The following is a 25,769-nucleotide window of genomic DNA, read 5'->3' on the forward strand; positions in this document are numbered from 1 at the left end:
AGGCCCTGGTGGGCTCCGAGAAGTTGATCAGCACGTCACAGCTGGTCAGAGTGACAGCTGTGGGCTGAGCTTAGGCCTGCATCCTGGCTCTGGAGTAGGAGCAGTGGTCCAGGTAGTTACCTGGAGAGAAAGAACAGGACATTCATCAATAGAGTGGACTTAAATCCTCACCCCCAGCATGTAAATGGCATGTACAGAGGGATGACACTTGACTTTGACTTTTATAATTTAATGTCATATGCGAGGAATCAGGCAGTTGTCGCAAACCAGCTCAAAAATATGTCCCAGCAGGAGAAAGGGCTCCTTCCCTCCACTGGGCCTCCGCGTGATCCCATCATGCGGCCACGGCCTGACCTTCGCTCCCCCCGTCTTACCTGCAGATGGATGGTTTCTAGCCTGCTCCCCAACCCCACCTCGGCTGAGTGCTGGGCGGCCCTTCTACATGATCACATGACGCTTGATATGGACGCAGTCCTGTCAGACTTTGTTCGGTCCACGGGGGCAGAACCTGGTCTGGCCAGAGACCTGCTGGAAGGTAAGCAGCCTCCTCGCCCCCACTGCTCCCTCTCAGGAGCCACTACCTGCCAACCCAGTGACGAAAGGTAAGATTTCTGTTACCTAACAACGGTGGCACTTGGACTCTTTAAAATGTAAGAAAGGGTGTTGGTAATGAAGTTATTCTTGACTTTATTTAGGGTATGGAATAGGTGACTCACTCTCTACAGGGAAAGCAGAAGGTCTCAGCCAGTCTTTTCCGTTCCAGCGGGGAGTCTGAGAGATGCTGTTTGGGGCCTGTCTCACATGGGTGCCACCTAGTGGCCAGTCTGGGGCCTGGGCAGTAGTCCGTTCCGTGTGAAACCTGTGGAGGGTCAGAGCCATACATGAGCAGCCCAGGAGGGAGGGTTCTGCTCTGTCTTTGTGAGCTGACCGTGGAGGTGAGCATGGCTCAGTTGTAAATGGCTATGTGATAGAATTTAGATGTCATGGTTGACAGTACCAGTCTGCCCTAGAAAACAGCAGAGGCCAGCGGAAGATGTTCGGATATTATTTCATACAATCAAAGCCTCCTTCCTGTTGTTGTTTTTTTTGTTTGTTTGTTTAAATATGCCTATTGATTTTAGAGAAAGGAAGGGAGAGGGAGAGAGAGATAGAAACACCAATGATGAGAGTCACTGGTTGGCTGCCTCCTGCACGCCCCCCATTGGAGATCGAACCCACAACCTGGGCATGTGCCCTGACTGGGAATCAAACCGCAGTCTCCTGGCTCATAGGTCGATGCTCAACCGCTGAGCCACGCCAGCCAGGCTCCTTCCTGTTGTTTACACAAATAATTCAGCCCATAATTAGTCAATGTGGTTAACACCAGCCATTTGAAGCTAATGGGACAGGATGTGATTTTATTTGCTCTTTCAAATTTAAGTCAGGTGTTGAATTCTCTGTCTTTAAAAAGGGCACAGTGGATGCCTACGCCTGGCTGGGTGGCTCAGTTGGTTGGAACACCGTCCTGTACACAAAAGGTCAGGGCACACACCCAGATTGCGGCTCAGTTCCCAGCTGGGGTGCATACAGGAGGCAGCCAATCAGTGTTTCTCTCTCCCTCCTCCCCTCTCTCTATAAAAAACAACAATAAAAACATTCTCAGGTGAGGATTTTTAAAAGGGGGGCACAATGCCTAATTGAATGAGGTTCAGTGTGGGGTGCCTGGTCCCTTTCCTTAGGTGTCTGCTGACCCTCAGTCAGGAGTTGAAGCCCCAACAACAGTTTCCCTGGTGCTGCAAAGACTCCACTCCCACCCCGGGCACCGTCCCAATGCAGGGGCCCCCTCTGAGCACTCGCCCGGTGGCTCCCCAGTCCCCCTGGCGTCTCACCCACTCAGTACCTGAGCCCGAAGGCCACCTCCTACTCAGCCTGTGGCACAGACAATCCCTCCCGACTGTCTGAGTTTCCCATATTAAACTCAAAAGAAAAAGTGCAATTCTGAGCAAAAGCCCAAAGAAAAATTAGGAATGCTTTTTATTCCCTTTTTACTTTACATTTTGCTCCTCTCCGGGATAGGTTTTTGAGGGGAATATAATTGGGACTGTCACATGTGGTGTGTGCCCGTGTGTGTGAACTGAAGGCTGTGGGCTGGATATAATAACATATTTCATGGGAACAAAAGTCATGGGTGTGAGACCGTGCTTTTAGAGGTTATGCCTGAAGTCACCGTATGCCTTTGAAAATGGAGAACTGTTGGTGGGAAGTTCATTAGTTAAATGCCGATGAGAAACCCTTCTTTGCACGGTTGTTTTCTATAATGAGACTACCACTCATGCCTCTGTGTTCTCATCGCTCGTCACTTTTTATCCACAGGCAAAAACTGGGACCTGACCGCCGCTCTGAGTGACTATGAGCAGCTCCGACAGGTGCACACAGCCAACCTGCCGCATGTGTTCAACGAGGGCAGGTGCCCCAAGCAGCCCGAGCGAGAGCCGCCCCAGCCCGGGCACAAGGCGGAGCGGGCCTGCCTGCAGAGACAGGAGGACATTGCCCAAGGTACCGGCTGCAGGAATGAGCCTGGGCCCCAGGTTGCCTGGGCCAGCACACTGTGGTTTGCAGGGAATCGCCAACCTCCCTGCTGCGGGCCAGGCAGGCTCATCCCGCCTCTTGCTAAGCTGAAATGTCCTCAGAGAAGCAGGGGCGTCCATCGCAGGGGATTATAGGCCCGCAGTCCTCCCAGAGTCCTGGTTTTCCCAGGCCCAACATCTCGAGTTCTTTCCGTTCCATCTCAAGTAGTATAATCTCCAAGTCTATTCAACACTGATGTTCATCACCCCATGGGCTCCATGAGCTCCATTCTTGCTCTGAAGTAAGATATGCTTATTGTAACTAAGGAAACAATGCAAAATATATGAAGAATCATTTTTCTTCCATGCCTTAAGTCTCAGGGGAGTAATAACCAGTGATTACATCCCGGTCCGCCTCCGTCTGCGCCTCGCGCTACATTTGCTCCCAGTGCGAAGCCATCAGAGTCAGATGCACGCAGTACCCTGCAAACGGCCTCTTTCATTGACCAATAAATCCTGAGCCTGTTCTCTGAGTAGTTTATTCCACAGTGTACAGTAATTTTAAACCACACCTGTTTCTTTCTCGGGTTTTGTTGCTGTTTGGTTTGGCACTGTGGCAATATGCTTCCTGCCCGCAGCCTTACGGACTGGTGCTTCTATTTCCCAGGGGAGCGTCTCCCAACTGGGCTTGCTCTACCCACGTGTGTACTTTTAATTTAGCAACTTCCGGAGTTCTTTCCCGAATAGTTCTGCTTGCCACGCGTGGAACTTGTGTTTCCCTTCATTCGTGCAGGACTGGCTGTCCTCACAGTGGACTTACGTTGTTTCTGTGCTCCAAAGAGTGGAAAATAGTGTCATTTTAACTTCTCTCTTGTCATTTGCTTGTTGGCCACTTGGATTTCCCTGTCTGCTACATGCATGTTCACATACTTTACCCATTTTTCTATAGATTTGTTTGCATTTTTCTTGTCAATTTGTAGCATTCAAAGCCTCATACTATTGTATACACAACATGATTCAGCCGATAATTAGTTATATGTATATGTCCCACTGGGCTGTTTGCTTCACGACTTTGTTCGCAAAATATTCTGCCAAATGAAGTGTTTGCTTGACTATGTGCTCATGGCTGTGTGCTCATGGCTGTGCATTCACGGCTATGCATTCACGACCATGGGTTCGTGCCTGTGCATTCACGGCTATGGGTTCATGGCCATGTGCTCATGACTAGGGATGGAACCCACAACCTGGGCATGTACCCTGATTGGGAATCAAACCCGCCACCTTTTGGTGCACAGGACAACGCCAACCAACTGAGCTGCACTGGCCAGGGCTGAAATTTTTATAAATAATAGCTCAGGCTCTAGTTTTGCTTCTCTTGGATTGAGAGTGAGTTACTCTAGCGCATTTACTGAATAAAAATTCCTTTCCCACTGAATTGAAATGCCAACTGGGCCATATGTTAAATTGACAAATATTCATGGATCTGTTTCCGGACTCGGTCCATCCATGTAGCTGCCCATCCTGTTACATTTAACTGATGGAGTTCCATATTGTATTTCTCTCTGCTTAGGCCAAGTCCATTTATTGCTATGCTTTTCCAAAAGGTTTTCACTATTTTTGTGTATTTATTCTGCCATATAAGCCTTAAAATTAGAATTCTATTTTATTTTAGGAATAATTGGCATATTGTCATATCATGTTCCTATCTAAAAACATTGCATATGCCTCTCCATTTATTCAGATTCTGTTAAGACTTTAGGCATCAAGAAAAATAACTTACTTTTTGTGTATTTATCTTTTATCTAGTCGTCGTGTAAATTTTCTTATTAATACTCGTATTATTAATTCTCTTATTAAGACTACTCTAATCACCTGGGTTTTCTAACTATAGAATCATAGCATCTGAAGTAATTTAATATTCTTCATATTTACACAATGAATTCCATTTGTCTCTTGTTGCATTAGGCGCCCCCCCCCCCAACTGTTGTGAATGAATGTTGAGTTTGTTTCTGCTCTCTTGGCCTCGCCATTCTAGCTGTATCTGAATCTCTGTCCCCCCCTTCAGAAAAGCGTCTGTCCCGAGGCATTTCCCACGCCAGCTCCGCCATCGTGTCCCTGGCCCGCTCCCACGTGGCAAGTGAGTGCAGCAGCGAGCAGTTCCCCCTGGAGATGCCAATCTACACGTTCCAGCTGCCGGACCTGAGCGTGTACAGTGAGGACTTCCGGAGCTTCATCGAGCGGGACCTGATCGAGCAGGCAACCATGGTGGCTCTGGAGCAGGCGGGTGAGTGTGCCTCCCAGGGCCAGGGACCAGAGGCTCAGGCACCTGTGGTCTCACTTCCCTCAGAGAGCAGGAGACGTGTGTTGTCAGACCTAAGCGTGTTCAGTTGGGACTCTGGGTGCTAGGACCGAACCCCTGCTCTAAAGACAGGCTCTGCCCCAGCCCAGTGCTGGCTGGACATAGCATCCATGACCCTGCAGGGCTGAGATCTTGGGAATTTTTCCTTCGTTCCTAAGTCCAATCTGGCAAGACCAGTCTCCCTCCCGTGCCCCCCCGCCCCCCCATGAGAGCTCAGTGCTGAACTGCCTGCTTCTCTCCTTTTCCCCATCTGACTCCCCCAGGGGTGAGGGGGACACAAGGCAGGAGGGGTGTCACGGGCACCCCTGGCAGAGGGGCTAAGCCTCAGAGGCTTGGCTAATTTGAGGAAGGCCAAGGCTGGGGCAGAGGAGCAGGTGAAGAGAGGGCTGGAGGGTTGGAAAGAAGGCAGTGGAGTAGCAGTTGACCAGTTGAACATGTGTGTCTGGAGTTCTGGCGTAGTCTGGGCTAATGTGGGAGTTTGCAGTGAGATGACATCCAGGGGAGGGGTGAGCTCATTGTGGGGACCTCCTACTATGCCCCAACACAGCTCTGCTTGATGTTGAGGACCAGTGGATGAGGGAGTCCGGAGCATGGACAACCCAGAGCCAAGCATCACAGTCCTGTGATGGGGACGGGGGCATGTAGAGACACACACAAGGCACCGTGATGCCCAGAGAAGGGGGATCAGTGGCCCTGGGTGGGTGGGGTCTCTCCAGAAGGGTAGTGAGGTTTAAAGGAATCCTAGGGTTACCTTTAGTGCAAGAGGTCACTCGTCTTTCTCCTAGAGAATGGTCACGTTTTGTCTTCTTTCACCAAAGTGTCTTAGTGGGTGATGAGGAAAATGGCATCTTATTTTAAACCTGTGGCAACCGTCTGTTACGAAGCTCAAGCTAACTGGTCCCATTATCATGTGTGAATCAGGAGTGTTGCTTGGAAAAGGCAGAATGAATGACTAAGGGCTCCTCCCCCGAGATCCCACCAGCTTCCCTCAATGGTGTCCATCTGATCGTCTCCTTGGCAGGAGCTCAAGTTTTTGTTTATTTTTTAAATATTCCCAGCACCAGTTCCCACGTAATTTCTCTGCTCTTAAGTGCAGTTGTTGGGTGGGGAGCTGGAATGACCACTCCCTCAAAGTCAGGAACTGGAGCTTTGAACCGTGCTCCCAGCCACACTGCTTCTGCAAGGAATGCCTTCATCCCCGTGTCCCCTTCTGGGTCCAGCTGGAGACGCTGGAATGGCCCTGGGCCAGTACCATGTAGGCTCATCTTCCCGGGGTGGGCGCACCAATGGCAGCCCCAGGAATGCACTCAACTGGGTAGGAGTCCTGGAAGCCGACTTCATCAGACCACTGAGCCTCGCCTCCCACCCCCCAGCCACATAATTAAGCTTTGTCGTGATTCGATTACCTTCAAACTGTGACAGTGTGTGGGCTGGACTGAGATTTAGAAAATGATCGAGTCCCCGTAAAAAAAATGAGTAAAAGAAATAAATGTTTAGGGAAAAGGCACTGTTCAAAGTGGTATTATTCACAGACCTAGAGAGGTTTTCCAGGGGTACGAGGTCACTTGCAGATGAAAGATGCCATCCAGCTGTGCTGGTGAGTTTGTACCCCTGGGTCCTGAGCCGTGGATGCACCAGGACAAGGTGGGACCCAGCCCCAGAGGAGTGAGGGCTTGGGCTCTGACATGAGCCAGATTCTGTCTCAGCGTGGCTTCCTTGTGCACACTGTTTGATGGACAGGTTGCTAACATGCTCAATCACTGTTTATGCTGCTAAGGGAGTGAGGTATCTTCTAACCTCACACATGTGGTTCCCAGGGACGACTCTGCCTGGGCATCAGTACCCAGCCTATGGCACGTTTCAGGAAGAGGAAGGGAACTTTAGAAGAATTGGGGCAAGAACATTATCTAAATTGTATAAAAGGAGCATCTTTTCAGGTGGCATTTCCCCTGAAACTTCAGGTGCCTTCCCTGTTTTATGGGACACCCCAGAAGCCAAGGGATTGGGAAGCCATTCATGATTGGGGGAAAACACATTCATGATTGGGATGGACACTGGAGTCATGAGGGGAACAGAAAGAACAGAAGTCTGTCTTCTGGAGGATGAGGAACCACACCATGGGGCTTCTAAAAGTCATAGAATCTATTCCCCCACCCTGGGCAGGGCCCCCACCAGACCTGGTGGGACAGCTTGGTGTTGCACATGAAAAGCAAGGTCACCATCTCCCTCAGGCTCAGAGGCCACCCTTTCTCTAGGTCGTCGGCTCTCCCTCTTCCCACCAGCACTAGGCAGGCCTGGGGCTGCAGGGTCAGATTCCCTGCATGTTCAAGCACCATGAGTCTGCTTTTAACTCAAGTGAATATTTTTAAATCATTTTCCTTCACTGGTTTTAAAGTTATACACTCTTTCCATTATCGAGAGGTTACCCTAAAAAATACAAAATGCATAGGAGTCACATCTCAAATCAATCAATATTTTAACCTAGTTTTATTTTATTCACCCTCCCTCCTGATTTACACTGTTATTTATCTTAGTTCTGTACTTTTAATCTCATCAGACATTATTGCTACTTATTGCAGTCAGTGCTCATGTACATGTACCCATATATTTACCAGTTTTGTTTCTCTTCATTTCTTCTTGCATATCAGACCCTCCTTCTGTTTGAAGTTCATCTTTTACAATTTCCTTAGGTGAGTGTCTGCTGATTTTACTCTTGGTTTTTATTAGTCTTAAAATGTCTTTGTTTTGCCCCTGTTTTTGAAAAACGTTTTTTCTGGACACAGTGTCTTCGGTTGCCAGTAATTTTCATTCAGCTCATTGAAGATACTATTCCATTGGTGCCTGGTTTCCATTGTTTCTTTTGAAGAGTTGGCTGTCCACACTCCTTTGAAGATCATCATTTTCAGACTCTAAGATCTTTTCTGTGTCTTTTACAGTCTGCAGTTTCATTAAGATATGTGAAGAAATAAACTAATTTTCTTTTTCTTGCTTGGAATATTCTAGACTTAATAAATCTGTGATTTATTTCTATATATTTCTTCTAAAAAATCCTCAGTCGTGATCTCTTCGCTATTGCCTCTGCCTCGTTCCTTTCTGAATTTCTATTAGACAGTGTTAGGCCTCTCCAGCCCGTCCTTCATGTCTCTCTTTTGTATTTTCTACCTCCTTTCTTCTCTCTTAGTTGCATTCTGGGTTTCTTCTGACTTATCTTCAAGTATATTTTTTCTTCAAAGATGTCTAGTCTGATATTAAACTGATTCTGAGTTGTGTACTTTATCTTTTTATTATATTTCATTTTTTTAGTTCTATTTTTGTTTTACAAATCTGCCTCCTATTCTTTGGCCATGTTTTGTTTCATTCTTTTATATCTTTTAAACATTTTAAACAGGCTTATTTATCGTCTCTAGGTAACAGTTTTGAACCTCAGGTTCGTAAGCCTCTGTGAACTGCTGATTTTGTGTTTGTGACTCTTACTCATGATGGCTTGGTTCCTGTTGGGTTTGTAATTTTGGGCTGTGAGCAGGATATTATCTGTGGGGACCTGGTGTGGCCTGCGTTGAGGGTCTTCTCCACTGTTTTGAGAGAGATGTTTGTCTATTTGTTTAGCCCAGATTCCCAAGGGAAATTACCAGGCTATAACAGTGTTTAGGTTAATCTCTTGGTTTCAGGGTTCTAAGCTGCGAGTCAATGTTGGCTCAAATCAGAGCCAAGTCAATAGTTACATTTCTGGTAGAATCAGGTTTTGTTTTTTAATTCCTCTGCTAAGCCTAGTCTAGAAGAGACCAATTTCCCTCTCAGCTTCTTTGCCAGTCAGAAAATTATTTCTAATCCTTGCACTCAGGGGACAGTTTTTGAGGGTCTTAACTATATGTGGAGGGGAGAGGGCTCCTCAGTTCCAATTTCCTACATCACAGGTTCTCGGGGCCTTTTCCTGACTTTTGTGACGAGATTAAACAGGTAAATATCTCCTCCCACAGGCAGTTGGCACATATTTTTTGTTTCCATCCTGTATAATTTTTGGTTATTAGGGGTTTACCACTCTTCATCTCAAACTTGAATGTACATTTCAAAGGTTGTTGAGGAGGATTTTTTTTTTCTGTGGTCCCTTTTGCTTCTTACTTCTGTGTCTTCCCACTTAGATCTGGGAGAGGGCTCCTCTCTTCTAATGGCTGATGACGCAGCCCTCAGCTCCCACTTTCTTTGCTGTTCTGCACACATGTGCACAACCTGTTACCTTAAGTGATTTATTTTGCTGTGCACTTCAGAGAAATCAAGGATAGTTCCATGAAGAATAACTAACAAAGTGGAAGTCGTGGAAGTCCACGGGAGGTTGTGGGGATATAAGAAGTACGTCCATGTTTTTAAAAAGGCATTTTCTTTGGTTCATTGCCCTTGACACTGATAAATGAGGTCAGCTGGGCTCTGCTCTTTTCTTCCGTTCCTGACATGGTTTCTTTTCCCTTAGACCTACTCAGCTTATTTCTTTAAAGGCTCCTTCTCCTAATGATACCACCTAACAACGAATGTGGGCAGAAGCGTTAACCTGCTGTGTCCAGGCCTACTCTAGTCCAGAGGGTAGCGAGCGTTCCTGAGGGCCCCCGGACAGTGCTGCTCAGGCTCACTGTACTGTAGGACCAGGTTTTTAAAATTTCCAACCTGCCATGGCCGGTGTGGCTCTGTGGTTAGAGCATCGGCCTGCGTACCAAAGGGTCGTGGGTTTGATTCCTAGTCAAGAGCTTATACCTGGGTTGCAGGTCCCATCCCCGGCCCCTGTGGGGCACATGCAGGAAGCAACCAATCAGTGTGTCTCTCTCTCTTTCTCTCTCTCTTCCCCTCCCTTCCACTGTCTCCAAAAATCCATGGAAAAAATATCCTTGGGTGAGGAGGATTAACAGAAAATAAAGAAATAAATAAAATTTCCAATCTTCTATAAGGAACCAATACTTCCATAATAGTCAATAAAAATAGTGCAGCAAAGCCTATTGCTATAAAAACTCCTCAGCAGTTCCTCTCAGTGCTATCCTCACCTCGCTGCACCCGCAGACCTCCCTGGACAGCACCGGGCCGTCCGCAGGAAAAGAGCTGCCCTTCTGACCTGTCCTCTGACCTCACCTCGCAGGTTGCAAATGCAAGTGTGCTTACCCCCAAAGGCCGTCCGCAGGAAAAGAGCTGCCCTTCTGACCTCTCCTCTGACCTCACCTCGCAGGTTGCAAATGCAAGTGTGCTTACCCCAAAGTGTGTGCAGGCTCATTCCCATACTCATCAGTTTATTCATAAATACTTTCTGTGACTTAACCCAGGGTTTCAGTCCTGCTTTGACAAAAACACGTATATGGTGTTTTCTATATACCAAGCCCTGTTCTAAATGCTTCAAAAATATTAATAATATTTACTTGTAAAAGCTCTATTAGATCAATACTTTTATTATCCCCATTTTTTTCAGAAGAGGGAACTAACATAGAGAGGTTCTGTAAGTTGTCCAAAGTCATCGTTCAAGGTCACGCTGCTAAGAAGTAGTGCACTGAGACTCAAACCCAGGAAGGCTAGCTCCAGGTCCTTGTACTTAACCACTCTTCTGGTTATGTCTCTGAGCCTTTGACTAGTGTCTTGAACAGATATTTTGGCCTCAGTTCTGCAAGAGCAGGTCCTCCAAAGCGTGCTTTATGGGCGAATACTTCATCCCCTCCCCATCGTCAATGGGAAACAACTGGGCATCACTGCACACAGCTCCGCAGTGAGGAGGACCTGCAGGTCTTCCGCAGCCTTCGCAGAAACATGATGATTGATTAGTCTTGTCTGTCTCAAAAAGGATGGCTTATTAATGTTGTCTACCTGGGACCAACATGAAACAACAGCAGAGAAGTCTTGCCTGTAGGCTTCAGGGCTCTGTGCTTCTGAATAATCTGAAAATTTAGAACATTTTAAAAAATATTTTTGTTACTGATTTTAGAGAGAGAGGAGGGGAGAGGAAGAGAGAGAAACATTGATTAGAGAGAGTCAGTGATCGGCTGCCTCCTGCACGCCTCCTACTGGGGTCGAGCCTGCCACCAGGCATGTGCCCTGACCGGAAATCGAACCTGTGACCTTTTGGTGCATGGATGACGCTCAATCACTGAGCCACACTGGCCAGGTGAAAATTTTGAAAATTTAAACCAATCTATCTATTGAGGGGGAGAAAAATTCAGTCAAACCAGTCACTGCATCAGTGAGATTCCCCCAAGCGTGTTTAACTGAATTCAACCCATTTTTTGAAACTGAAGATAAATGAGGTCATTTACATAAAAATGGTCTTCGGCACCAGAATTGAATGTGTTCATTCCTATGTGTGAAACTGTGGAACAAACCCACATGGCATTCTCTTTGCTCTGAACATTTTCTTTTTTTTTTTCTTTTTTTAAAATATATCTTTATTGATTTCAGAGGGAGGAAAGGAGAGGGAGAGAGAGAAACATCAATGATGAGAGGGTCATTGATTGAGCCCACAACCCAGGTATGTGCCCTGACCGGGAATCGAACCCCGATCTCCTGGATCCTAGGTTGCTGCTCAACCGCTGAGCCACGCCCGGCCAGGCTGCTCTGAACATTTTCAAATCTACAGGAAATTTGAAAGATTAGTACCAAGATTACACGAAGAGTTGCTAGTTTTTAGAGTTCTGTCACAGTTGCACGCTCTGTCTCTCTCTGTTTCTCTGTCTCTCTGTCTCTGTCCCTCTCTCTCTGTCTCTGCTTCTCTATGTCTCTGTCCCTCTCTGTTTCTCTCTGTCTCTCTCTCTCTGTTTCTCTCTGTCTGTCTCTCTCTAGAGACATGTCCTCAGGTAAGGATTAAAAAGTAAAGAAAAGAAAAGAGAGAGTAGCTACAATGCCCCACCTTCCCACCAAGGCTCCGAAACCCCTCTGGAACATCACAGGCTGAGGTTTGTGCTGACGCGCTCCCGAAGGTGCCCCTGCCCCGGGCCTGTTCTGAAGCGGCCTCTGTTGCAGGTCGCCTGAACTGGTGGTCCACGGTGTGCACCAGCTGCAAACGGCTGCTTCCTTTGGCCACCACAGGGGATGGGAACTGCCTCTTACACGCCGCCTCACTGGGTAAGCTCCGCAGGCAGACAGAGGTGGCAGCGCCCTGGGCCTGCTCTGGGCATTGTTCGGTGGCTGCGCAGGGCTGAGTGGGGCCGCACTCCTTTCCGTGGCCTGGGCTGCACCTCTCGTTGGTTGGGTTTCTGGACCGTGTCCGCGCTGCTCTGAGCATGTATGCTGAGCGGCTGGTTTGTCATCATCACCCCTCACCACTCAGCACGGGCTGGGGAGGGGTGGGGACCTTCTCCCGGGGAAGCCGGCTGTCTCCTGGGCCCAGACTGTGCTATGAGGCCTACTCTGCTTCTCAGGAGGTTGAGATGTGTTGGGGCAGCGGGCCAACCCGAGATGAAGCCAGGGTCTGTCAGCTTGTCCCCATAGGCTATCTCTCACTCAAACGCAAGACCTGCACAGTGAACATTATGTCCCTCAAAGCAAACTTAAGAGATCAAGAGTAGCTGGCAAAGGGTCCCAGAGAGGCATCGCCTGATGTCACTCGCTGTTGTTTCGTAAAGAAGGGGACATGCCCTTCATTAACCTGCGTGTGTGGACAGGAAACATCAGGAAAGAGTAGGGGGAGCTGCTGGCTGATCCTGAGGACTGAACAGGGACTGATGGGTTATCTGTGCACACAGACGCAGGAGGCCCGGCCGGTTGTGAAGTCGCAGTGGCTTGAGTCCCCTCCCAGCATGTCCCCTCCTCATGCCCCATCTCTGCTCCCGGCTGCAGGCATGTGGGGCTTCCACGACCGGGACCTGGTTTTGCGGAAAGCTCTCTACACCATGATGAGGACAGGGGCTGAGAGGGAAGCCCTGAAGCGGAGGTGGAGGTGGCAGCAGACGCAGCAGAACAAAGAGGTTGGTGCCCAGAACAGGGACCTCACCAGGTGCAGCCACAAAGCCTGGGCCTCGGCCCTAATTCCAAGTCTGTCTCTGAGGTCAGGCAGACCTTTTAGGAGAACAAGGCCCCTAATTGAGACTTGCTGGGGGTGAGCCTGACCCTAGCACACGGGGAGCGCGTGGCCACTTACCGCCCCACCATCTTCTCTGTTAGAGGTCACCCATGTCAGGGCCCTGCAGGTGGCCACTTGAAGGCCAGGTACAGCCCAGGGTGGCCCTGGCCCTGCCCACAGCCCAGCCCTGAGTGTGCCCAGCAACTCATCCTGCCCAGTGAGCATAGGCACACTGCTGTCCCTAAAAGGACCTGCCTGCCATCTGCTGGAAGGTAGCCCATTGTCCCCTTAGACTTTTTAATGGTCAGCCCAGGCCTGGTACATATATAGGTCGCCCCCCAGGAATGATCCTTGGTGCTGGGTAGACCCCCAGCGGCATTGAAATTAGAGATTAGAGGTTCTGAAAATATCATCCATAGCAAATTGGGACAGTCTGTGGCCACTAACAGGTGTGCCCGGCCTGGGTCGTGGTGGGGCTTGTAGTGGGCCCAGTGGTTGCCCACTGACCCAGCTGGGGAGAGTGAGGAGGCCGCTGCCCCCTCCTGACCCCGTGCCCCCTGTGCCAGTCAGGGCTGGTGTACACCGAGGACGAGTGGGAGCGAGAGTGGACAGAGCTGCTCAAGCTGGCCTCCAGCGAGCCACGCACACACTTCAGCAAGAACAGCGGCACGGGCGGGGGGTAAGTGCTGCCCCCAGCTTCGCCCTGCTCTCCAGGGAACACATAGCACTCCAAGATCGGGGACACAAAAACTCTCGCCTGCAGACGGTAGGTTCTACTCGAGGGCACAGGAAAAGTGTGAGCAATTGCTGCAGGCCTTCTGGACACTGGGGGAGTGTGCACAGCCCCACATGGGTATTCACACAAGTTCCTTGGACTTCATCACAGCACATTGCCGGTGGTGGCGGGAGGGTGCTCATGACACAGCCAGCCTTTGGAGGTGGCACTGTCAGCCTTCAACACCCTGCTTCCTAATCAGCCCAGTGACAGCCCCTCCTTACTTTATCCCCAGCGTGGACAACTCTGAGGATCCGGTATACGAGAGCCTCGAGGAGTTCCACGTTTTTGTCCTGGCCCATATACTGAGAAGACCCATTGTCGTGGTAGCAGACACGATGCTGAGGGACTCTGGCGGAGAAGGTATGTTCACACATAACAAAGCAGGTGTGTCTCACTCTGACCCAGAAAGTGTCAACAAAGGAAGAGACAGCCAACGTGGGGCGGAGCTCCTGGAGGACCAGAGAGAATCCTCAGCTTGGGCGGCACTCGAGTCATTCCCCTCCCTCCACACCCTTCTCCTCCCCACTGCTTCTTCCTGTCCCCAAGGGCAGGGCAATGGCTCTGGGCCATTCATTCACCCTGCCTGTCAGCAGCAGGTGAAATCTGGCCTAGTGAGGATGGGACTAAACCCTGGGGACTTCTGGTCCCCACCTGAGTCTCCAGAGCTGCAGACAGCCCACACCTCTCCAGCAGTACTCCAGTCCCCTCCTGCCCTCTCAGGCCACCCTGTGTCAAAGAGAAAAAAGAAGACAGGAGACATGAGGTCAGCAGGCAGGCAGGTGGAAAGGACAGGAAGGGCTGCCTGCCCTCCCAGAGCCCAGCTCTCACTTCCACAGCCCCTTTGCATGTGCCTTTCCCTCAGCCCTCACCACAGCTCCCAGGGCAGACACCACCCACCCTGCCTCCCAGTCAGGAAACTGAAGCCCTCCACCAAGGCCTTGGAGGAACCAGGGGCCATCTCGCCCCAGGTAGTGAGGGTGACGTCCGCGTCCCTGCTGGCTCCACACACCCTCACCCTTGTTTGTGTCCACAGCATTCGCACCTATCCCATTTGGAGGGATTTACCTGCCCTTGGAGGTGCCTCCCAACAGATGCCACTGCTCACCTCTGGTTCTTGCCTATGACCAAGCGCATTTCTCTGCCCTGGTGTCCATGGAGCAGAGAGATCAGCAGAGGGAGCAAGGTATGTCCATGTGCCGGGCAGGGTGGGCAGAGCTGGGCGCAGCAAGGGGAAGGAGCCTCCCTGGGAAGCAAGCCCTGCTCACTGGGGAAGCCAGGTTTCTGATGGGGAAGGGTCAGCGTGTAGGTGGGAGGCAGAGGAACCAGAAGCAACTGTTGCTGCGGGAAGGCCTGTTCTGGAGCCTTTCTGGCGGGTACGTCTACAGAGTGGGTTCTCAGTCCCTGTGGCCCCACCCCTCATCCCTCACCCCGGGCACAGCTGTGTCCTCTGCAGAGACATCTTCCTTCAGCCCCTGGGGTATCTCACCTGTGAGCAGGCAGGTCCCCGGAGCCTCACTCAGTACCTGGCCTTCCTAAACTAAGACCCAGGCTGAGGGGCTGCCAGGACCCACTTGGATGTCAGGCTCCAATCTTCCTGTGGGTGGGGGGCAGCCCAGCTATTGAGCATAGGAATTCCCAGGAGCCAGTGGTAGGGAGGTGAGGCCCAGGGGTGGGTGGAGTTTATCTTCTCCAAGTGTGGAGTCAGGAGCCCTCTCCCTGCATCTTCAGCAGGCACAGGATAGCGGAGAGGGAGGCCACATAGCCCAGCACTTCCCACAGCACCAAGACCCAAATTGTTCAAGGGGCACCCACAAAAACTGCCTCAAACAGATTATTGTTCTAGCCCTGGCCAGTTTGACTCAATGGTTAGAGCATTGGCCTGCGGACTGAAGGGCCTGAGGTTCAATTTCAGCCAAAGGCACGTACCTCGGTTGCAGGCTTGATCCACGGCCTCAGTCAGTGTGCATGCGGGAGGATACCCATCGATGTGTCTCTCTCACATCGATGTTTCTCTCTCCCCTTTCTCTCCCTTCCACTCTCTATGAAAAAGCAATGGAAAAAAATATCCTCAGGTGAGGACTGAAAAATAAATAAGAGCCATGGTGTTTGTTTAAAATGTCACCCTTGGCCCCTCCTCCTGGACACTGGCTTGGCCGCCTGCGTGGTGGCTGGAATTGGGACCTTTTCCGAGGATTGCCATGTCCTCCTCGGCAACGCTAGAGGGCAGCATTGAGTCAATTGAACAGATTTAACGGTACTGTATTCAGTCTTAGATTCTGTTTGTTTGCCTTTTGTTCTTGCCATGGCACCCTTGCTGTAAATCATGGGGGACTGACACCTGGCTCACGGCCAGAACCTGGAGGGAGGGGAGGGAGGAAAAGGAAGAGGCAGGCCCAGGCCGGGGTGGTGCCTCGGGGCTCGCTGACCCCAAAGGCTCTTGGTGCCAAAGGAAGCACCATGTGCCTGGATGGGGGCCAGGCCACATCTGGCTGCCAGGGGCGGAGCAGGAGGGAGGTGCTCCTGTGTGGAGCTGTGCACTGGAGTGGGGCAAGGAATAGGCCTGAGATAGGGAGCACAGGCCCAGCACTGGTGGTCTCAGCCCTTCTGCGTCTCTAAGGGGGGGCCGGCCACTTCTGCTTCCCAGGCTGGCGGATAGTGGAGGTGAGAGCCCCTGGTGGAGGCCCCAGCCCCATCCGACTGTAACACACGAAGGTGCAGCAGGTTTGTGTCCTGCACCCACAGGTGGCCACCCTCAGCGTTTGGACTGGCAGGCTCCCCTGTGGCACTGCCCCCACCAAGCAGACACGGGCATGAAGCCAGGAAGCCCCTACAGCCACAAAGCCTCTGGCCTGGCCTCGGCCCCTGGCTGTGCTGCTCTGAGGGGTCAGCAGGGGGAGGCTGTCTCCCTTTCTTCCTGCTCATGGTCCTAGTCCTTGACAAGAGCTGCTGTGTCACTAGGAGCTGTTCTCACTGGTCCCCAGCTGCTCAGAAACTCCTAGCAGATCCCAGACAAACCTTCCACACACTCCGCCCAGCCCTTCTGGGAAGTGGGGCAACACTTCGCCAGCTTCCTGTGCCTCTCAGGAAGGTTTGTGATGAATCAGTTTCCCCTCCCCCTCGAATCACTGCAGTCTCCACCTGCCTGTCACCTCCTCAGAAGGCCCCCTCCCCGGTCAGCCCTAGAAAGGCTGGCCTCCCTCCCACAGCCTGCTGTTCACCTGCAGGGCACTTATCTATCACTACCTGGCATGACAAAGTATTTGTCACCCACTCATCCTGCTCCAACACAGCACACAAGCCCCTGGGTCCATGGGTCCCCTGCGCTCTCTGTGGGTAGCTGTGGGTCCTCTGCACTGATAAAGACTTGAATGAAACCACAAATGAGAGGAGCAGGCAGCCTGGGACCTTCCCTGGGAGGAGAGGGGAGGGTCAGGCCCCAGACCACCTTGACCTTCAAGGTGACCTTGCACAGTGTGCTTGGTCCGCCTGGGTCTTTCCTCAGAAATAACAGAAGCAGGATTCGCCTTTTCCTGTCTGCAGACAGACCCAGATCCTTAGCAGTTTCCAGGTGACAGCTCCAACTACTCCAGATCCACCCTGAACATGAAATCCTTAGCTGTCGGTAGTGGGGGGGGGGGGGTCTGTACGCAGGCAACTCCTGCGAGGGGATCGTTTTGTCCCCTATTTTCCCCAGGAGAGGAATAAACATGGCCATTCAGAAAACAGACCACGGGCAAGGCACAGCACAAGCTATCTCCGCGAGATCAGAACACCATGTACACGGGGAATTAGTTATAGCTGCGCGCGGGTCCCTGGGAAAGCCTGGGGTCCTGCTGCCCGGCTGGCGCCGGCGTTGTCTCGGTCCACGCTGGCTTTACTTGGCCACGGAGTCGTCAGGGCTTGGCATTCCCTCTCCTGCCCCGGCTGGGGGCTGCCGCCCGCCGCCCAGCGCCACAGCCCTGGGCCCTGTCTCTGTTCCAGCTGTGATCCCCCTGACAGACCCGGAGCACAGGCTGCTGCCGCTGCACTTCGCCGTGGACCCCGGGAAGGACTGGGAGTGGGGCAAGGACGACCGGGACCACGCGCGACTGGCCCAGTAAGCCCGTCCTCCCCCGACTCGGGGCGGTGCTGGGCCGCCCCGCTCCTCCCGGGAAGCTGAGCGCCTGCGGGGACGTGCGTTTCACTCGGGGTCTTCTCTCACCAGCCTGATCCTGTCGCTGGAGGCCAAGCTGAACCTTCTGCACAACTACATGAACGTGACGTGGATCCGGATCCCCTCTGAGACCCGGGTGAGCCTGGCGGGGCTGGGATGCACCGCGCCGCTGGGGCCTGGCAGGCCAGGTGCCTCCGGGTGAGGCTGCCTACCCGGGGCTGTGCCAGGACCCCACCCCCCAGGTCCCAGGCCCTCGCTCTGGTGGGGCAAAGCGTGGGATCCCCGGTGCGTGTGTGTGCACGCAGGAGCCTGTTTGTATGCAGGAGTGCATGTGTGCACCAGGAGCGTGTGTCTGTATGCAGGAGCGCACTCCGGTAGGGGATTTTTGTCCCGTTTTCTCCAGGAGAGACATAAACACACCCACTCAGAAAACAAACCATGAGCAAGTCACAACACAAGCTATCTCTGCGAGATCAGAACACCATGTGCTGCGCAGAGGAATTAATTATAACTGTGTGTGGGACCTGGAAAAGCCAGGGAACCCGGCGCTGGAGTCCTCTGCACCCCCTTTGTCTCTCCCCCGCTTCCAGATGCTGAGAGGGAGTCACTTTAAGTATCTGACTGATGTTTTCTCAGCTCAGTAGTGAATTCCCAGGGAAGGAATCATGGGTCCTCCCAGACATCAGTTCTCTTAGTCACGAAGCGAGCTGATGTTAAAGGCAGTGTTAGGACCTGGGCCACGTGGGCCTCTGCTCAGAGCTCTCACACTTCAGCCTTTCCCTTGTTTAATCTTCACAGGAGGCAGGTACTGATACCCCATTTTACTGATGGCACAAGGGACAGTGGGTGGCAGTGTGGCTCCTGAGTCCTGCCTGCCTGTCAGGTGCCCACAGTTACGGAGTGCTCCTGTGGATACTCCTTCCTGGCACCTGGGAGGGGCGTGAATGAAGAGGCTCTAGACCTAGAATTAAGAGGCTTGGGCGGTGACATAGCTGATTCTGCAATGAGTAGCGTCCCCTGCCAGGCTTTGGTGACCCCCATGTGTCACAGGGACCTGAGCACACAGCTCTGGCAAGGGCCCTTCCAGCCCTCAGCACTTGAGCCAGGGCTCCTTGCTTACTGTTCTCCCATCATCAAACGCACATCCCTTCCCCAGCGAACCCCTGAGCTTCTACCCTTCTGAGTCCCTGGCAAACCCGCCTGAGACCCGCAGCTACCTGTAGACCCAGCCGGGATGGGAAGGGAGGGAAGGAATTTCCAACTGGAAGGTGGTGAGCACTCATTCCGCCCTTGCCCTGGGTGACCTGGTTGCAGAAGGTTCGCCCTCTCTTGGACCTGCTCTGTGAGGGAGAGCAAAAGTAAAGCAGGTGCAATGGTCCTTCTCCCAGGATCCTCCCTGGAAGCCAGGAGAGCCCAGCCAGCCAGGCATGAGCACCAGCTCCCGCCAGTCCTGCTGCTGGCATGAGGCTTCCCCCAGCGATGCTCCAGCAGAATTCTCTCCTGGCCCAGGCAGGGGCCTCTGCGGCCTTGCCCTCCTGGCCGGCTGACGGGGTCCCCTCCAGGGACTCCCCAGAGGCGTCTGCTCCTCATTGTCAGCCCCAGTGACCCCCCCCCCGGGGCCCTTTCCTTGAAATGGTGACGTCTTCCCTGTGGAGCCCAGGTCCTGGTACAGCATCCTCTCAGCTGAGCGCCACACTGCCTCTGAGAAGGGAACCACAGAGTGCCTGGGCATCGCTGAATGGAGGGGTGTCTGTTCCAAGACCCAAAGAGTGAGGTTCTGAGGGCAAGGTGTAGTCCCCTGCCTGCAGCGAATCGGGGAGAGACCCTTGTAGGAGGGGTGCGTGCAGGTGCAGTGCCATCTCACCTGAAGGCCTCGGTCGCTACAAAGAGGCCGTCCTGGGGCCTGGTCCCCGCGTCCAGGCCCAGCCTCGCCAGGGCTGCAAGGCCAGAGTCTGGGCGGGTGATCCTCGCTCATGTGTGCAGTCTCGGGTGCAGCGCCAGGCGGTGCCTGCACCTTGCCCAAACTCCCGGCTCAGGGCTCTAGGCTCCCAGCAGCCTGCGGTCACCAAAGAGGCAATAGGGTTGGAACAGCGACCCCCAAGGGCCCCAACACAGCAGCACAGGGCAGGGACCGATCTGCCCAGCGGGTCCCACGTGGGGACAGCGCACCTCTGACCTCCCTCCTGCCCCGCACAGGCCCCCCTGGCGCAGCCCGAGTCCCCCACGGCCTCGGCGGGGGAAGACGTGCAGTCCCTGGCCGACTCCCTGGACTCCGACCGCGACTCGGTGTGCAGCAACTCCAACAGCAATAACGGCAAGGCCGCCAAGGACAGGGAGAAGGAGAAGCCGCGAAAGGACCGGGACAAGACCCGCGCCGACTCCGTGGCCAACAAGCTGGGCAGCTTCAGCAAGACGCTGGGCATCAAGCTGAAGAAGAACATGGGCGGCCTGGGCGGCCTGGTGCACGGCAAGATGGGCCGCGCCAGCGCCAACGGCAAGGGCGACGCGCCCGAGCGCGCCAAGGACAGGAAGGCCAAGGCGCGCAAGGGCAGCAAGGAGGAGTCGGGCGCCTCGGCCAGCACGTCGCCCTCGGAGAAGACCACGCCGTCGCCCACGGACAGGGCCGCGGGCACCTCGCCGGCGGACAAGGGCGGCGGCCCGCGGGGCGACGCCTGGAAGTACAGCACGGACGTGAAGCTGAGCCTCAACATCCTGCGCGCGGCCATGCAGGGCGAGCGCAAGTTCATCTTCGCCGGCCTGCTGCTCACCAGCCACCGGCACCAGTTCCACGAGGAGATGATCGGCTACTACCTGACGAGCGCGCAGGAGCGCTTCAGCGCCGAGCAGGAGCAGCGGCGCCGCGACGCCGCCACGGCCGCCGCCGCGGCCAAGCGCCCGCCGCGCAGACCCGAGGCCGAGGGCGCGCCGGGCGCCGAGCGCGCCTCCCCGGGCCCGGCCGCCGGGCCGCCCACGCAGCTGGTGCTCAAGTTCAAGGAGCGCCCGAGCCCCGGGCCGGCGGGCGCGCGAGCGGGGCGGGCGGCGGCGGGCGGCGCGGCCTCCCCGGGCCCCGGGAGCTCGAGGCGCGCGGGCGCCGGCGGACCTGCCCCCGGGCGCAGCCCCCCGGCCCGCCAGAGCGTCATCCACGTGCAGACGGCGGGCGCGCGGGACGAGGCCTGCGCCCCGGCCGTGGGCGCGCTGCGGCCGTGCGCCACGTACCCGCAGCAGAACCGCTCGCTGTCCTCGCAGAGCTACAGCCCCGCGCGCGCCGCCGCCCTGCGCACGGTCAACACGGTGGAGTCGCTGGCGCGCGCCGTGCCCGGGGCCCTGGCGTGCGCGGCGGGGGCGGCCGGCGGGGGCGAGCCCAAGTCGCAGACCTACACCAACGGCTTCGGCGCGGCGCGCGACGGGCTGGAGTACGCGGACGCCGACGCGCCGGCCACGCGCTCGAACGGTGAGTGTGGCCGTGGCGGGCCGGGCCCCGCGCAGCGGCGCTGCCAGCGGGAGAACTGCGCCTTCTACGGGCGCGCCGAGACCGAGCACTTCTGCTCCTACTGCTACCGGGAGGAGCTGCGGCGGCGGCGCGAGGCGCGAGGGGCGCGGCCCTGAGCGCGCGGGCGGCTCGCCGCGGAGAGGACGGCTTGCCGTTCTGTCGGTGTCTTTTCTACGCGCCCTGGTCACCCGGAGGGCCGGCAACCCCGCGCCAGTGCCGTGCAGCGTCTGGTCAAACGTTCCTACTGGTGCCTGAACCTGCACTGACGCCACTCAGGTAGTAGACGGATAGGAGACAAGTCATACTGTCGGCGGGGGTGTGCTAGCTAGCGTCTGCCTCGGACCGCGGAAACTCATAGCCATTGCAAGAGTATTTTTGTTCTGAAATAAAGAAATTTGCAGCCCTTTGTTTTAAGAAGGGAGTGTTTTACATGCTTTTTTCCCCTAACCCAGCGACTGGCCTCTCCACGCAGCGGTCATGTGTGCGCTCGGTTCCACGCAGGACTGCGCAGCAGAGGCGCGGCCCGGGACTGCGTGGCCTCTGCCGCGGGCGCCACCTGCTTCCCCTCCCAGGTCCCTGGAGGAGAGGAGGCACTTGGCCTCCCGCTGACGCTCCGGTGCCCACTGTGGCCCTTTAGGAATATACGTGGCTCCATCGCATAAGCAGAACCTCCTCCCGCAGCCCCGGCTCGAGCACCACTCACTGCCATCCCAGCCGAGGGCGCTGGTAGGATGGGCACCGGACAACCTACCTCGCAGGGCGTGGTGAGGTGTAGCGATCGCCCCGGTGCCGGGCAGCTCAGGTGACAGGAGCTTTCCAAAGACACCTTGGGTCCGAAAAACAAGGTTCTGAACTCACTACTTGGAGCTGCCCACACGTGAGCCAAGATGCCAGCTGCTCACGGCTCCTTTGAAGACATCTCCGCAGTGGACTGTGGCCGGAGGGCCCCTGGGAAGTTATCACGGTGCCCCAGGAGAGAGGCAAGGAATTGACCCTTTGGTCACTGTGTAAGCCCCCACTAGGCTGCTTTGAAACCCGGCTGTGCCTCTTTCCGAAGGGAAGGAAGCCCACCCCCACCCCTCCTGCATCTGTCGGGGTTGAGCCAGGTACAGGGGAGCCACTCCTGTTGGGGTCCCCTCCGCAGGCCAGGGATCACCCTGCCTGTGGCTCCATAACAGTGAGGGGGCAGCCCCATCCCTGAGCGGTCCCTTTTTTGGTGCCTCCTACATTTCTTGAGGAAAAAACAAAAAAATGTGTCCTTAGCTACCCTGTTTTGAGCAGCAATATGCAGCCTCTCCCTTCCAAGATTACCTCTGGAGATCACGCTCCTGGTCACGGACACTGAGGAGTTCGCCCGGCCTCACTAGGAGAGAGACGCTGGGGGAAATCCTCGCTAACAAAAGAATACTTTAAAACCTGCAAGAGCCTTAGGAGAGCCTGCAATAACCCTGAAACGGGGGAGCGCGCCCGGCTTTGCCGAGCGCACCCTCAGGGAGTGCAGGAGGCAGACCATCCCTTCATCAGAGCCAGCTTCTCTCCAGAAAGGATGCTTACCCCGCGCCCCCTCCAGGGACAAAAAGAGCAAAAAATTATATATATATATATATATATATGTGTATATATATATATATATATATATACATACACACACGGGGAGGGGATTTTTTTTTACTTGTTTGAAGAATTATAATAAACTAATTTGAGTATCTCCTGTGAGTAATTCTTTTTTGGTTTTAGTTCGTCCGCAGCGCTTGGAGTTTTCCATAATTTATTCACGTTTTGCATAAGCCGCTCCTGAAATTTAGCAAAATTATCTCTGAAATCGAATCGTTAAGAAGTTTTTCGGAAGTTTGGTTTTCATGCCGAGTACTTGCAGTGTGTGATAATTACTGGTTACCCACGTCCCTGATATTCCTGGGGTTTCTTTTGTTACTCAGAACAAACAAAAAAAGTAGTTTTTTTAAACGCTCTCACCGAGAGGGTCTGTGGCAGCATTTTGGACTGACAGTTGGTGTCGTGCTGTGTCACTCTTCGTGTCACTCTTCCTGTGACCTCACATCCAAAGCTGTGAGGTCACGGGCAGTGTTGTGTCGCGTGTAGAGCTGCTCTCGCTCCTCAGTCTCAGGAGGTAGGAACCGCCAACCTTGCAAAGCTTCACTGTGCCTTCAGAAACCAGACGCGGCCCCACACGAAGTCAGGGAGGCAGGAAGTGAGTTCTTGTTTGTTTTTTAATTCTTTTAATGTAAAAACAGCCAGCCAGAAATTTCCAAAACTGGCTATGCAAATACAGCATCTTTCTCATGCTCTCTGCCAGGATTTTGTTTTTTGTTGTTGAAAAAAGTAAACAGACTAAAATCCCTTCATTGTAATAAGAGAGGAAAAACTTCCAGATCAGGCCGTGTCATTTGTGGGTATTATCAAATAACGGTGACCTGGTCTATCTCCTAGGATTTTAGTCACCTCCGCTCCATCCACATGTGACAGCTGTGCGGTGACTAAGAGCCCGGGAGCCACCAACATCCACTGTGGCCCCTCCCACTCTGTGGGCGCCTCTCAGTACGTGGAAAGCCCCTGCCTTCTCTGCGTGGTCATCGGTTGGCTCTACAAACCGGGGCGCCTCTGGGTGCTGCTCCTAGGCTGAGACTCTAGGACTCGGGCCACTTGTTTGCAAACAGCTGTTTCCTTCTGTGCGAGATCTGGGTCCCTCCTGCCTCTAAACTATTCAAACGTGAGCGAGCCCCCTGTTCTGTTCAAGGCACCCGCCCAGGGCGCCAACAGTGCCCGCCGAGTGGCCCAGACACCTCTTTAGACGGGTTCTGGGCAGGGGCCTCCTGGACCCATTCGTCACCAGGCTGGGCAGGAACCAGTAGAAACTGCATTGTTCCCATGGGGTCCAGGAGTTCCCCTCATGCCCTCCTTTGACTTGGGGGCCTTTTGTGGAGCTGGGGGAGAGGGAAGGAAGCCAGTCCCAGTTCTAGAAAGGTCGCGAGCCTCACCTTCTGGCACCTCCTGGACTAGGCTCTGTGGCTGGCCCTGCCCGTGACCCACCTTCCCATCTGACCTGGCCAAATGTCCCCTTCCTGGGGGTCGGATGTCTCCAAACAAAAGGTTCCCAGCAGGGTCCCAGCTCCTTCTAAACCCCAGCGGAAGTTATTTGCATAATTTAGTTAATCCCTGGGTGTGCGGTTTTTTAAAGAATAAATACACTGGTAAAGGAATCCTGCCTGTAGGTTGTATCCTACGTTCTGTTGACATTTTACAAGCCAGGTTTAAACTGTGCCGTAGAAGTTACTTTGGCATGATTTTCAGAGCGCGCCACAGAACAGTATTTTGTGCCCTGACCTTGTGGCAGAGCTGCCCCCCTGGAAAGGCAACCGCGCGGGCGGGGCCCCTCCCCTGCGGGCTCCCGGGGTTTCGGGAACGTATCAGTGTCTTTCCTTCGCTCACGGAAAGCTTGATTTTTTTTGTTTCGTTCGTGGTGCCGCAACTCTTTCCTCTTCGATGGATACTTTGTATTCACCCAGTTACTGTGGACGTTTGCTTACTCGGCAGCGCAAGAAGAGTTCCAGGAAGATGGGGTCTGTGCGCTTACAAACTGTATGTTCTTCCAAAGGGATCGAATTTAGGAATCCTGGTAGCTCCCTGTCGGGAATCTGGGGACCTCCGGACTCGCCACGCCGGGGGTGTGGGTAAGTGGCGCCCACGTGGCTCTGGGGCGGGGCTGCGGGCGGGGCTGCGGGCCCATGACCCTCCTCCTCTCTGAGCTGCCACGAGCTTCAGTTGCAAACTACTTCGCAAAAAGAAACTGCACCGGCCCAAAGCGTGTATCTCACACGAGTTACCGAAAAAGGGCCGCACCGATCGGCGGTGGGAAATCGGCGCGAGAAAGAAACAGAGGCTTTGCGAGCCCGCGCGCGGGAGTCCCGTCCTTCGTGGGTGTTGCGTGCGTACCGGGCGCGGGATCCAGCCTCCGCGCATCTGGTTCCCCTCTTTGGGACGGGATCCCCTTTTCCCCATCGCGGTGCGGACTTTTTTACACGTTGAGTTCCTCCGGTATTTCTCCGTTTTCAGGTCTTTCAAATTCTTCTAGTAAGTTGAGAAGAAAACGTGTTTCCGTGGCTGAGCGAGCCCCGCCTGGTCCGAGCTCAGCGCGGGCTCGGGGGCCGCCGCGGTGGCTGCTGCGGTGGCCGGTTCGGCTGTCACCAGGGGGCCGGCGCGCGGGGACGCGGCCCGGGGGGCGCACTCCCGGCACCAGCAGGCAGGCCCCCTCCCCTCCGAGACCACCTTCCCTTCGGCACTGACTGCAGACTTTTCCGCTCGCAAAGGCCTGTTTGCACGTGGCTGGGCTGGCGGGGCGCTGCGGGGCTCAGCTTCGTTCCCGTCTCATCCACGCCACCCCCGCCCACGCCACAGCGCTGGTTCT

General features: G+C 54.2%; 1 protein-coding gene across 2 annotated transcripts; it reads left to right on the plus strand.

Moving 5' to 3' along the window:
- The first annotated feature begins 384 nt into the window (after positions 1-384).
- Positions 385-21,462, plus strand: OTUD7A (OTU deubiquitinase 7A). Of its 2 annotated transcripts, none has more exons than XM_016200823.2 (11): positions 385-535; positions 2,353-2,535; positions 4,612-4,830; positions 11,887-11,988; positions 12,703-12,830; positions 13,492-13,604; positions 13,936-14,063; positions 14,737-14,886; positions 17,685-17,799; positions 17,908-17,992; positions 20,053-21,462. In XM_016200823.2, the coding sequence occupies exons 1-11, from the start codon at positions 385-387 to the stop codon at positions 21,460-21,462; spliced, it is 2,784 nt and encodes a 927-aa protein (XP_016056309.2). The 2 variants fall into 2 exon arrangements, with proteins under 2 accessions (XP_016056309.2, XP_087685208.1); XM_087829082.1 differs by having other exon boundaries at positions 13,513-13,604.
- The last annotated feature ends 4,307 nt before the right edge of the window (positions 21,463-25,769 follow it).

Source organism: Miniopterus natalensis, chromosome 22 (genome assembly GCF_054644295.1).
Source record: "Miniopterus natalensis isolate mMinNat1 chromosome 22, mMinNat1.hap1, whole genome shotgun sequence".
Taxonomy (NCBI): Eukaryota; Metazoa; Chordata; class Mammalia; order Chiroptera; family Miniopteridae; genus Miniopterus; species Miniopterus natalensis.